The 14,675-nt window shown below is 37.3% G+C and overlaps 2 protein-coding genes across 2 annotated transcripts in view; both read left to right on the forward strand.

Annotated features, from left to right (window-relative positions):
- The window catches only part of LOC116180018 (luciferin 4-monooxygenase-like), a 10,805-nt gene extending 9,189 nt beyond the window's left edge, over positions 1-1,616 (forward strand). Inside the window, exons 3-5 of the mRNA XM_031499839.1 lie at positions 25-536; positions 588-1,035; positions 1,101-1,616. Of these exons, the coding sequence (XP_031355699.1) occupies positions 25-536; positions 588-1,035; positions 1,101-1,616 (1,476 nt within the window). The remainder of the gene's footprint in view (positions 1-24; positions 537-587; positions 1,036-1,100) is intronic.
- Positions 1,617-8,843: 7,227 nt separating this feature from the next.
- Positions 8,844-9,603, forward strand: LOC116181143 (phospholipase A2-like). The gene is made up of 4 exons (XM_031501418.1): positions 8,844-9,002; positions 9,053-9,212; positions 9,259-9,417; positions 9,470-9,603. Exons 1-4 carry the CDS (start codon positions 8,858-8,860, stop codon positions 9,546-9,548), a joined length of 543 nt encoding a protein of 180 aa, XP_031357278.1. The 5' UTR covers positions 8,844-8,857; the 3' UTR covers positions 9,549-9,603.
- The last annotated feature ends 5,072 nt before the right edge of the window (positions 9,604-14,675 follow it).

The following is a 14,675-nucleotide window of genomic DNA, read 5'->3' on the forward strand; positions in this document are numbered from 1 at the left end:
TAATGAGCTCTTTAGTGTTCATAGGTTGATGGACATACAAATAAGGAAGAAACTTACGAAAATTTCCTGAAACGCTGTGTTAGAACAGCAATCGCGATGAAAAATAGGGGAATTAAACCTGGAGATTTTGTGTCCATGTGTACAGTGAACGATATGGATGCTGGCGTAGTATATATTGCTGCGATATTTATTGGTGCGATAACGGCTAACGTTGACCCATCCATGTCAGCGGAAGAAATCGTTTTTTTCTTAAGGCAAGTTTTGCCAAAGATGGTTTTCGCCAGACAGCAAAGCGAAGGCTTAATGGAAGAAGTTGTGCGCGAGCTTGGTGGGCAGTTACCACTGGTGGTGTTTGGTGGAACGAAGAAGCACATCCCATTTACGGAGTTTTTACAACGGTACGACAATGAGAACGTTTTCAGGGTGTACGAAGCTAACAGTTTGGAGGAAACTGTTTTCGTTTCGTTTAGCAGCGGTACAACAAGCAGGCCTAAAGGTATTTGTCACACCCATTCCTCCATGAGAGTTAGATACCAGTAAGTAATAACTACAAACCTTGAATAACGTAATGAATAATTAAATTTTAGTAACAATGGGGAATCCAAAACGTATGCCGTGTTCAATCCGCCATGGCGATCTCTATTCAACAGATGGATGCACGAAACCATACTCAACGGCTTTAAGAGAATCGTATTTTATAGATTCAATATCGGAGAGCTTTGGAAAATTTCAAATTATAAAGTAGACTTCATGTTAATTTCGCCGGTATCTAGTGAGGAGTTTTTTAAGTACCAGAAACCTCAGCATTTCGACTTGGAAAATTTAAAACGGTTGTTGATTGGCGGAAACTATACATCCAAAGATTATTTACTAAAGCTCCAGAAAATGTTTTCTAAAACGATTGTTTGTCCGAGCTACGGCCAAAGTGAAATATTTAGTACTGTTGCAGCATTTCCGGAAGACCAACGGAGCGACAAGCTTCGTCGAGAGTTTCCGACGTCAATTGGCCTCGCTAAAGATGGAATTTCTTATAAAGTACGTCGCCCAACCTTTTAGCATCGAGTATGGTATTCGATAATTTAATTGAGCTGCACTTCCAGGTGGTGGATACGGAAACGGAAGAAATATTAGGGCCAAATCATCACGGTGAACTCAGATTGAAAACTAAATACCTAATGAAGGGCTACCTAAATTACGAATCACCGGACCTCTTTGATTCTGACGGTTGGTACAGAACTGGCGATTTAGCTTACTACAACGAGCAGAGATGTTTCTTTATTATCGGTAGGGTAAAAGATACATTTAAATTCGGCAACCTTCACATTTACCCCAGAGAAATAGAGGAAGTTCTTTTAAGCCATCGTTCCATTCAAAACGCGGCAGTTCTTGGTTTGAAAGATGAAATATTCGGATACCTTCCCACAGCCGTGGTTCAGTTGAACGATAAGGAGCATAGTGTAAAACCTGAAGAAATTATCAACTACGTAAACACGAGGGTTGAGGATAAAAATCGTTTAAGAGGTGGCGTGAAATTCGTCAAAGAATTTCCATGGACACATACACTAAAGATACAAAAATCTAAACTGAGGGAATGGATTGAAAGCGGTGTCATTTAGATGATAAGGTTTTTATAACGTCTGTTGTATTTTACATTTGTGTTATAAATCATTACGGGCTAATAAAAATACTGCTAAGCAAAATTAATGCAACGTGCTACAACGCTAAGATTTACAGGAAAATTATTCTGTTCTTACAAATTTTTACAAGTCATACCATCGTTCCTTCGCGGAAATAGTTAAACCACTCGTATGGAGAAACATCAAATTATTGAACCCCCTTCTCGTATATGCTAAGACATAAGAACTGCCGTCCGCAAGCAACGCATACAGCGAAGTATCGAACTGTATTGGGTACTTACTCCACGGAATAGTTTGTAAGTCGAAGCATACAGAGCAACGATTCTCAAAAGCATGGAGTACGCCTTGCTTCGATAACAAATATTTTAGGCAAAATGAAATAATAACAAATTGTGATTAAATTCAAAGAGAAAGAAAGAAATGGTTACTACCTTTTGTTCATTGGGTTACTACCTGTAAATACACCTTTCAACAAACAAAACAACAGCAAGTTACCACAAGCTTGTACCCGTAAGGTACCAACAGCATCAATCGCGGTAAATAGAAATGCCTCAATTTTCTCCTCTATCCAAAGCAACCATTTCACTCTGAGGCTCTCCGGATCGTCCCATCCAACTATCTGTTCCGCGACACCACCCGAAGCAGCATTTTTCCCTTGACCACGAAATGCTCCACAAAGCCAGGAGGGTCAAAAACACTGATATGACGGCACTCAACAGTTCCGTCTTGGTTGGCGTTTCATCGAAATCAATTCACCAAACTTTGCAGTTGTGATCGTATACTAATTTTTCGAATCCTCAATTTTTTGTTTATCTAATATCATTTCTTACCATAGATTTTCGTTTAAGAGATTTAATTGTCACAATGTCATTTTATTATGAATTAGAGTACCACTACTCCAGTCTATTGCCAAGGTTAATAATGTGTATTAGTTTATGTGGAATTGACATCGCTTTACTGGTAGGTCTCAATATTATCACGCTCATCTGCCACTCTCAACAGGCAGCAACTTGTCTTTCCTCAAGAGCGACCATTGCATTTTCCTGAATGTCAGTCGTGAAGGCAGCTCTTCTCTCTCTGAACCTCAACAAAGTCCGGACCTGTCAGAACATTGTCGTCGTTAAGAGTCATTCTATGGTTCTTTGTGGCCGCATCCAAAACCACTCTGATTTTATTTTCCTCCAGAAGAGATGTCTCTCTCAGGAAGACACACATTTTCACCACACCAGAGCAAACTTGTTTTCCAAAGTCTCGAGTCAACTCTCCTCGTGGTTAACTCGACGATCTATTCCGTACGCTTGTCTTCCTTTGACCTCGGACCGACACCGTGACTAACTCCAAATACCTCTGTACTCATCATCCCTACAATTAGACTGCCCTTCTCAGCCATGAACTGAACAAGGAGATCCCATTTGTGCTTGTCTAACATACACCTTGATACGCACAAGGCGTTCTTTATTAGAGACTCAAATTCTCTTGTGATAATGAAATGAATATGATCCTCTCCTATCAGAATACCTACCTTTCGCTTCAACTTCAAGGTCGTCACCTAGAACTTGCTTCATAATTTTAGCCATTGAGCATAATAAACAATGTACCATACATTTTTTTTGTATTTAAATAATGTGAAGCTCTACTACATGCTGATATCTCAGATCATAATCTGAAAAACACGTGCAAATATTAAGAAAAAACTTGATACATTTATTGTATTATATAAGCAGTTTTGTACGTTTTTGATACCGGATTGTGTTGCTAATTACCGAGAAACTCAGGACGTCAGAATTTTATGATCCCATCCTCGCGTTTATCTGTTTGTCAAACAAATGTTGGCTAAGACTTAACAATGAAATATTTCCGTTAAAAACGTTTGTAATTGTTGTTGCTATGGTTTTGGTAAATTCCACAATGTCAAACGGAAATATATCAACAAAAATTCCGTAGCCATTCAGCAAGGCTGAATGCTCGTACACTAACAAAAGAGATTAGGTCAGAGATTTGGATGCAGTGCTTATGGCACACGCAGAGGATGCTAAATTGTCATTCTTTGACTATCTTTTACATAACATAAAATCATGGTTTTGACTACTTTGACTAGGAAATCTTATAGTGGTACTGAGCGCATACATTTTGGAATTGATTACTACGCATGTGCACTCCGTTATGACATATTACTACTTGAGGAATCACAAAAAGAAGGAAAACCTGTTCTAAAATCTTACGTGTATTTCCGGCATGATGCTTTAACCGCCATTTGCCAATAGACCAATTTAATATTGAGGAAATTCAGATATTTATCCCCGCGCAGTCTATCTAAAATTGCGGATATGTGGAGGAGGGGATAAGCATCTTCTTTTTTACCTTATTTAATTAATTAATGCTCTAAAATCAACACAAAATGTATACTCTTGGCTAATGGTGACGACCACGCACTTGTATATGGTTCTATTACGTCCATTTGCAACATTTTATTAAGTTCATTGTCCAAAATTTGTTGCTTAAATAGGGGAACCGAGTTACTTCGAAGCAATCTATATAGAACATTTTCGTGATCTATCTTCGTTGCGTAACCCAGCGCCCTTCCGATACGCCAAATTTAGTTTTTAAGAAATCGTGTAAACGAGATTGTTGCTGTTCAAGGGTTAGATTGCTATTATTTTCCAAAATGCCAGATATTCGGGAGTAATGTCAAAAATCCATACTTTATTATAATTATTTCTTGAGCAAATTTTCACTCTCCCTCTTTTTCTTTTCACCTACCCGTTTACCCGCCTGCCCGAGGTTAGCTGCAGGAGCCAGCCTCTGTGCCAGGGGTTGGATCACGGTAGGTGGATGGTTTGGAGGCAACTGTTGGAGCAGTGTGACTCATTTGACTCTACCCTTCTTTCGTCTCTTCTGCTCAGCGCCGGAAATGCGTATGCGTGGTTTGGATTGCTCGGGGATCTGTAACATAGGTCGAGGGCAGGGCCGTAGTCAGGGGGGGGGGGGGCAAGAGCGGGCTTGAAACTCACTTGGCCCGCTCTTGAAAATTGCTTAATATGAATGTAGCATGATCAAATATAGAGAAGGGTGCTTGGCATTTGGAATTATGTCAACTATTAAAATGGGACAATTTAAATATTATTTGCTCTGTATAGGGTGACCAAATGGTCATTGGTATAGGGAAATTCTTAAACTATAAGTATTTTTAGATAGAAGCCTATGATTTCTTTGTTTATTAAATTATCGGAAATGTGTTTATCACAAATAATGTTTAATAATCTACCTTTTTCAAAGTAAGTTTACGAGGTCAAGAAGAAAGTTATTGGACCTAACCTCATTTTTTTTTAATGGGAGACTGTATATTTTAAGCTAAACAGACAGAATACTTAATTGTCTTTTCAAAACTATAGCACACCAGGGATAATTAGAAAAACAAAAGATTCAAGCGATTTAAAAGAATTCAAAAAAGATTCACATAGAAAATTAAAAAAATACCAATTATACACAATCTTTGAATTTTTTTAATTTTTTTAAACGCTTATAAAAGATTGAAGCGATTTAAACAAATTCAAAAGAGGTTCATATAAAAAATTCAAAAAATACCATGAAAAATACCAGTTGTACACAATTTTTAAATTTTTTTAAACACTTCTTTGCGTTTTCGTTTCATTTTAGTTTTTTACCGCACGGTATTCGAAGTCTGTCCAAAGAATGGCTTTTTTGGTCTTTTTAGTCTTCAAAAAGAAAAGAACCATGTATTTTGAACTTTATTTCATCAAAAATTGAACAAATGAAGAAAAAGAAAACTTCATATTACGACTGTTAGGATACATGAAATGTGGAAAAATCTATTTAATAAAAAATTATCAAAGTCCTCTATCGAAGGGATTTCAGCCCATTTTTGTATGGCAGATCAATATTCTACTAGCAAATTTTGACTCTTCCACCAGTAAGATCTTCTCGGGGACTATCACATTCCCTTTGGCGGTATCCAATTCGTATTTTGGTAGCGTTAAAAATGCTCCACAAAATAGTACTCCATTTTTTGGGCACTTCTCATAGCTCGAGCTTCTATTGGCGACAAGAGAAAGAGAGACCGCGATTTGGGCTTTAGAAAACGCGTTCACAAGATTTTTAATGACACCAATTTGAAAACAATCGGACCCAAACTATTAAATTACATTGATTAAAAGAAAGAAAGGAAAGGAAGGAAAGGAAGGAAAGAAGACAAAGAAAGGAAAGAAAGGAGAAAAAGAGAGAAAGGAAAAAAAAGGAAAGAATGGAGAGAAAGGAAAGAAAGTAATGAAAAGAAAAAAAGGAAAGAAAGTTTATTTTTCCAAAACACAAAAGAAAACAAAAAAAAAATAAAAATAATACATTCAAAACGACAATAGTATATTGAAAGACAAGTGTTACAATGCGATCTATTGTAATACGACTATCTTGTGGCACGAGTGGCGACGCGAAGCGTAGCCACGAGTGACCGCAAGATAGGAGTATTACAATAAAGCATTGTAACACGCGTTTTTCATACTATTTTTTCTATTTCGGTGCTTTAATTTAATTTAAAAAAATCATTATCAGAAACTATAGGGAACATTAGAACTAACATGTTTTATGTTGGGAACACTTTTTATGCCGTTAAGTTTTAGGCTGGCAGCGTAGTAAGACTGACATTTTGAAGTTCAAACATGGAAGTACCCAACGAAGTACCTACTTGTACTAACTAGTAACTGCCAACTTAAGAGATGAGTTACCAAAAAAAACGACTATAATCACTGTCTTTGTGCAACTGTTTTGTACAAAATCATCATTGTAACACCGAAATAGAAAAAAATTGTTTTTGTTACAATACAATAAAATAAAATTAGACTAAAAGTGTTCTCCTTAACATTGCTATATGGAGATTACCGTCAGAAAATATAATGGAATGTAGTGATGGTGAACAGGACAGGAGGTATACTTTATTTTATGCAATAGCAAAAAAAAAACAAAAAAGATGCCTATTAAAAACAATCTTGTGTGTGCGTGTTACCGGATAAAGTATTGCAAATAATTAATAACAATGATGCTATTTGAAGAAGAAACAAATTAATTTATTTAAATAAAATTTCAACGTTTTGTATGGTAAAGAGCCACGATTTAAATTTTTTTAGAAAAAAACGAGTGTTCTTTGAAAGGCTTTAACCAAGAGTAGGTTATAAAATTTTGGTGCACAATAAAAAAATCCTTTTATATGCTTCTAAGCTACCCCTTTAGAAAGAAAAGAAAGAAACCTTTTATATGCTTCTAAGCTACCCATTTAGAAAGAAAAGAAACAGAAGAAATAAAAGAAAAAAAAGAAAAAAGAAAGAAAAGAAAGAAAGAAAGAAAAGATAGAAAGAAAAGATATATTGAGGAGCCGTACAAGTCGAGACGCCCACGATTGCGATGGGGGTGGTTGTTTAGAGTTACGGAGTGTCACTTCCCTCTTGCAGGCAGTATTGAATTCATCGACCTAAGAGAACAGTTTCTGGAGTTTTATAGAAATATTACAAAGCGGTATTTCGATGTACTTCAATGGGTTGAGGAAAATTTTATTTGCGCCTCTCAACGTCTAAAAAGTTTGATGTATACCTACTTGGCTAAAAGCCTAAATGGCTAAAAGATGAAATATATATTATTATTATTATTTTTTCTCTACAATTCTTTTGCATTTTTTCTTAAAATGCTTCGTTTTAGAGTTATTAAGAAAAATGTCAAAAAAGGTAAATTTTATCCCACTTAGGGGGTGGTTTTGGAAAATAATTGTAATCCGGCAACGATTTAGAAGTAAATTGGTTCAAACTCCATATGAGAACGTACAATGTACATACAAGGTGATTGGGAAATGACCATTTACGTATCCACCTAATTTAATTACTTCACATCCCATCCGGTTACTCGCCAGAATATAATTATATTTAACGATTTTGCGAATGAACCGACAAGCGATGGGTAGAACCTGGGATAGAACTAAACTTAAACGTCGTTGTCTGCAAAGTATCAGCAAGGGAGGAAACAAAAAATAGCCTAACCCAACATCTCTTTATTAAAAATGTACCAGTAATACGATTTCGCTAAACTAAAACCGATACAATTGGAAAAAAAACTGTGATCCTCAAACAATATGAGAAAATCAAAATGTTACAGTCAACTGGCACACACTAATTAAAATTTGGCATGTATCCCACGGCCACGGTCACCTTGGCACCGATTTCCCGACGATAAGCCATCTCGACGACCATTTACTTCCCGGCTTCGGTTATCCCGGCCATCTAAATCCGACGATGGGCAGTCGCGGCTTCGGTCGACCCAGCAATTTGAACTCTGAGATCGGGGGGATGGAAAACATTTAAGTAAATATGAAGTAAATTCATGTTTATTATATTGAAACAATTCACCGGAATTAAGTTTTCGTATTTGTGTGCTTTTTCTTTCCTAGATATAATACAATCGGAATAGGGACTGTAGTATCAAATTGAAATTATGCCATTTATAGTTGAGTAAAGTTTTCTGGTATCTACCTGCGTAGGTAAACGGTAAAACGCAATTGTCAAAAAATGCGTCCTTGGCACCGTTGGCAATTGTGTAAACAAGATTGGTCGCCGGAATGGATTATCGCCCCGAAAACGGTGCCGGAGTGTACGCCGCCAGGATATACATCGCCATGCGCCCATATGCCTAAAACTTACACTACCGTCCTGATCTGTTTCCATTGGAAATCCATTGCGAAGATGAAATAGTTTTCATGGTTTTTGAACGGATTAGCACGACCTTTGCTTCGTGTCCACACTTTGCATTTATTTGGCTAACCTCATTACATCCCATTCTTAAATATACAATCTAAGTGTGCCATTTCAAATTTGTTTAACAAAACACTCTGTGAAGTGAAGAATTTATTAATAACTACATTTTTATGCCATAAATTGTATACGTTATCTCGAAGCGAAGGGCGCGTAATTACCTCAACCATTTCTGCGTAATTTGTGTGCCCAATTAAAAGGAAACAGGATCGTACCGGCGATTTCTCGGACAATGTACAAAGTTTTGTTTCCTCTCCCCGGGTCCTTAAACGATGGATCAGTTAGTAAGGGCAAATTAAAGCCGCCACTGAAACAAGGCCATTCTATCACAGAACACAAATACATATTTTTTCTGATATGCAAATCATTAGTGCACTATATAAACTGCAATTTAGCTTCGGCAAAAAGCAAATCATGAAGAGCATTGCACTAGTAACCATCGTAACGCTGGTGTTGCGTTTTTGGGCGAGTGCTATGTTTCTTGATAACACAAGGGGAAGGTACGAGACTGATACGAACGACGATGGTCGTTTGCCCAACTGGTTCGCTATCTTCCCAGGTAAGTGGTTTCGATCTCAAAAGGTGCCAATCGACGCGAGATTGTTCCAGGGACCAAGTGGTGTGGTGCAGGGAATATCTCAGCAAACAACGAGGATCTCGGAATTGCAGCGGACACGGACAAGTGCTGCCGAACTCACGATTTCTGTAACGATACAATTGAGGCTGGCGGGACCCGCCACAACTTGACCAACGATGCGTTTTACACCAGGTTTGTACTTCTGCCAAGTTTGCCTCATTACGTTTCCGTCAATTAGGTTGGTCTGCGACTGTGATTACGACTTTTATGATTGCCTCAAGAATGTCAGCTCAAAGGTGTCCAATAACGTTGGGCTTATTTATTTCAACATTTTGGGAACGCAGTGCTTTCGAGAGGACTATCCCATAGTGGCATGCATCAAATATGAGTACACGCCGTATGTAATTATCATCATCGGAGTCAAATGATGTGCAATTTCTTCTTTACAGGCGTAAAAAGTGCGTGGAGTACGCATATGACACGACCCAAGATAAGAGGTACCAATGGTTCGATGTTCCCAGGTACTGACGAATCTCAGCGTAATAAAAAAACAATTGCTTAGATAATGGATTGTAACCATGTACTCTATCTATCTAAATATATGGCTACCTCTAATATAATAATAATAATAATAACCCTGTGGGTTCGGGGATAGAATAGGCCCACTCTCGCCCTAGAGATCGTAAAAGGCGATCAATGGGCACTAAAGGTGACAAGTCCAACCACCTTTAGTAGGTACTTACCTACCCACTTTACTTTCCAACTCCCACGCCCATGTTCCCTACTTTCCTACATTATACCCAACACGCAGGTGGATATTTGCTTACGCGAATATCTTGAAGAGTGACGCCTTCACGTGTTCCTAGTCACCCCATATTCTCATGAAAATGGAGTTTGAACAAAGCCTCGGAAAAATGCCGCTACCTGAGGAGCGTCAGGGCACGTCTGGAGCTATCGCTGGGCGTTGCAGCATGCGAGCCGATAGTGACGAGTTGGTGAACAGGCGGCCGCTCGTCGGGATACCCGAAACCTCTACAGCCGAAAAAAGACTACGAAGAGGACAACGACCACCTGAAGAGGACCGCCATGAAGAGACCTTTGTGCCTGCTTCGCAACCGCTTGTGGATGGGACCAGCGCAAAGGAAACCTCCAAAAGACGTATGAAATGGGACGAAGGGATGAATCGCTTCATTTTTGGTACGTATCTGGAGATCACGAAGATGGAAACGGACAGGACAGCATACAGAGGTAAACTATATCACGCTTTCATTACACAATACCCACATTTAGCACACTTAACAGAACAACGCATTGCAGACCAACGTATAGTTATTATTAAAAATACACTCCTTACATTAGACACACAGGAACAAATCAGGCACGAAATTGAAGCACTACTCAACACAAACAACACACTCACCGTACAACATAATACATCCGTTCTAAACAACTCTGAAATACAGACATTTGCGACACTGCAGCCATCGATAGATACAAATAATCACACGAACCAAACACTCACATCCCTTCAAAAAGAATTCGACAATGCATTATTAGAATTCTCAAACACTGACCCAACACAAAGACCACGAATACCTAAACAAAGTCACACTAAAAATTACGCACACTTTCACAAACATTAAATGACCACATTTTACCAAATTACATTAACGATAACACAAGCTTACATCAACTACACTTTGTTGTGTATTGCGGTGCGGTTGCAGTTTCTAGATGTAACGGTGCAAGAATAGCAATAAACAAACAACAGCACACAACAAAAAAACGCTCACCCCCGGCCTGGGAAAAACGCCTGATAAATCGCATCGATGACATCAGACGTGACTTAGGTCGGATTACACAATACATACAAGGAACTCGTTCTTCAAAACTAACACGACAAGTACAACACATAACTACAAAACTAAACAATTACACCACACGAGAACAAAATACAAACTATAACGAACATAGAGATACACTGACACAAAAACTATCAATATACACAAACCGTCTAAAACGCTATAGGGAAACTGCAGACAGAAAGCGCCATAACACACAATTTAAACATAACGAAAAACTATTTTACAGATCACTAACACAAAACAGCACTAATGAAAAACTAATTCCACCATCTCTACACTCACTCCAGCAATTCTGGTCTGACTTATGGACCAAAGACATTAAACACAATCCACAAGCCCCGTGGATTACCACAGAAACCACACGTACTGAATACATTACCCCTATGAATAACACAAACATCATTACAACAGACATCATTCAAACTATTAATCACTTACATAACTGGAAAAGTCCAGGCATTGATAACATTCACAACTTTTGGTGGAAATATTTTACCTACACTCACTCTAACCTTGCACAACAATTTACTGAACTTCTTAATTCACCAGATCGCACTCCTGCATTCTTTACACAAGGTATCACTTACATGCTCCCAAAAGACAACAATACACAAGACCCATCTAAATATAGACCAATTACATGCCTTCCTACAATATACAAAATCTTTACATCATGCATTACAAACAAAATATACCAACACTGTACTGATAACAACATTCTATACGAAGAACAAAAAGGGTGTACCAAGTATTCCAGAGGCTGTAAAGAGCAACTCATTATAGACTCTGTTATACTTGAACAATCCAGACATAACAAACGAAACATACACACTGCATACATTGATTACAAAAAAGCATTTGATTCAGTACCACACTCTTGGTTACAACAAGTACTCTCAATATACAAAGTCAGCAACAATATTACACAATTCCTCAATTACATAATGTCATGTTGGAATACTACGTTAACACTTACACTAAACGACACAAAACTTATTACCGACCCAATACAAATTAAAAGAGGAATTTTTCAAGGCGATTCTTTAAGTCCGCTCTGGTTTTGTCTTGCTCTTAATCCACTTTCATATTTGTTAAACACTACTAACTTTGGGTACAATATTAAACACAACCACGAAATACATCACAACATTACACACCTGTTTTACATGGACGATCTTAAAATTATACTCTTCCACAAGCATAAAACTTAATCACCTTCTACACATTACCGAAACATTCTCACGTGACATACAAATGGACTTTGGAATCGATAAATGTAAAACACAACACATCACAGCTGGAAAAAGACAACTTTTAGATTATGAGCTAGAACAGGGTAATTTAATAAATTCCATGGACGAGAATGAAACTTATAAGTATCTTGGTTTTCAGCAAAACACACACATTAAACATACGAGTATAAAACAAACACTTATCACACAATACCTACAAAGAGTACGCAGTATACTTAAAACAAAATTACACGGTAGAAATACAATCAAGCTATTAACACTTATGCCACACCAGTGCTTACATACTCTTTTGGGATTATACGTTGGACAAATACAGATTTAGAACAAATACAGAGAAACACACGTACACTATTAATGTTGTATCCCGCCGAAGATCAAATTCACCGTTTCGATTCTGGTCGGGAAAATATTGCGTTGCCAATACTTGCACACGTTGAATAAGTGTTAGTAAACACGAGGAAAACCTGATAGTCATATAACAACCAACCAACACTTGAAAAACCTTACAACTTTATTTCGAATGACTTTTTATTATTTTTCTTACATTTGCTTCATTGACATTCGCCTACTCATATCAAAAATATTAGCTGTGTTGCGACAATTAACAAAACACCATATACATCACCCTCACTCCTCTACTATACGACTTTACCTTCCTCGTTCGGAAGGAGGTAGAGGACTTACAGATATAAAACTATTGTACCAAACACAAATACACAATTTGCGACAATACTTTTATAAGAATTCAGATACTTCAGTCCTACACAAAACAGTAACATATGCAGACAAATCTTACACACCACTTAACCTACACGAAACTAATATACTCCCACCTACATCCAAACTTACATACATCACAAATAACATACAAACATGGAACCAAAAGCCTTTACATGGACGATTTCCACAAGAGGTTAGCCAAGATTGTGTTGATTCTATAGCAACGCACAGTTGGTTGTCTGAACGTGATGTCTTCCCGGAGACTGAGGGTTTCATGTTAGCAATACAAGACCAGGTCATTAACATACGTAACTATAAAAAACACATACATAAAGATAAAACAGTGACAAACGATTCTTGTCGACTCTGTTCACAAACATCAGAAACAATCCAACATATAATATCGGCATGCACACGACTCGCACAAACTGAATACAAACATCGACATGATCAGGTAGCTAAAATCATACATCAAAAATTAGCACTTAAACACAATCTCATAACAGATACGACACCATACTACAAATACACGCCACAGATCATACTTGAAAACAACACACACAAATTATATTGGGACAGGACACTACTCACAGACAAAACTATCCACAATAATAGACCAGATATTACACTTATAGATAAAACACAAAAATCCATTTGTATTATAGACATTGCCATACCCAACACTAACAACTTAACTAAAACACATGCAGAAAAACACCGTAAATACACCGATATAGCTATCGAGTTTAAGACGCAATGAAGAATGAAATCTACTGTTATAGTTCCCATTATTCTTAGTGCTACCGGTGTTATACCAAAGACAATACACCACAATTTACAACTATTAGGTTTAAACAAAAACACATACAAACATTTACAAAAAGCAGTCATTATCAACACATGCCATATTGTGCGTAAATTTCTAAACATAACACAAGATACTACATACACAAATGATCCACAACGTATACATGTAAACAACAGTACTCGCTCACAACACGGTACACAACATTCTGTAATATCTCCACCTCTAACCCAAACAAACACACAAATACAACTTACCGAACAAACAAGTACAACAAATGATACAACATATACTACAATCAGAGATTCACCTCTGAAGCAAACCACATTATCACGACCCATTAGTATTCAACACAAACGCAAAAACCTAAACAGCACTTTAGACTCACAACATGACACACAACATACTGTAATATCTCCACCCTTAACTCAACCAACCACACAAACACAACTTCCTGAACAAACAAACGCAATAAATACAAGTATCGCAACATGCACTACAAAGACAGGTCCACCCAATAAAGTTACACGCCCTAGCACAGTTAAAAAACACAAAACTCCTTCTTCACAGAAACACACCACGTCATCACAACCCACTCGTATTCAATCCAAACGCAAAGCCAAAGAAACACTTACACAATAAACTCCATTTAATAAAATTACAGGAATTATTATAATGATTTTTTTGTTTTGTTTTGTCCTGATAGCGTTGGCTATTGTGCCCATCAATAGCTATGTTGGTAAGTATGAATTACATACTATCTCTAGATTTCCAATGTGAGTGTGGGAATTTTTATTTTATTTATTTATTTATTTCATTTTTTTAGGACCCTACATAACTTTACCAGACACAGACACAGCCACTAATCGTTACTTGATTTTAATCCGTGCGATTAGTTAACCAGGCTAGACCTGAGTTCTCACAAGATACACCGACCATAATAATAATAATAATAATAATAACACTTATGCCACACCAGTACTTACATACTCTACTCTTTTGGGATTATACG

Source organism: Photinus pyralis, unplaced genomic scaffold (assembly GCF_008802855.1).
Source record: "Photinus pyralis isolate 1611_PpyrPB1 unplaced genomic scaffold, Ppyr1.3 Ppyr1.4_LG9, whole genome shotgun sequence".
Taxonomy (NCBI): Eukaryota; Metazoa; Arthropoda; class Insecta; order Coleoptera; family Lampyridae; genus Photinus; species Photinus pyralis.

Bases quoted from the DNA above. Each gene is read 5' to 3' on its own strand.
- LOC116181143 (XM_031501418.1), top strand. From the start codon at position 8,858: ATGAAGAGCATTGCACTAGTAACCATCGTAACGCTGGTGTTGCGTTTT. The intron at 9,213-9,258 runs GTTTGTACTTCT...TCCGTCAATTAG, and splicing joins AACGATGCGTTTTACACCAG to GTTGGTCTGCGACTGTGATT. The intron at 9,418-9,469 runs GTATGTAATTAT...TCTTCTTTACAG, and splicing joins ATCAAATATGAGTACACGCC to GCGTAAAAAGTGCGTGGAGT.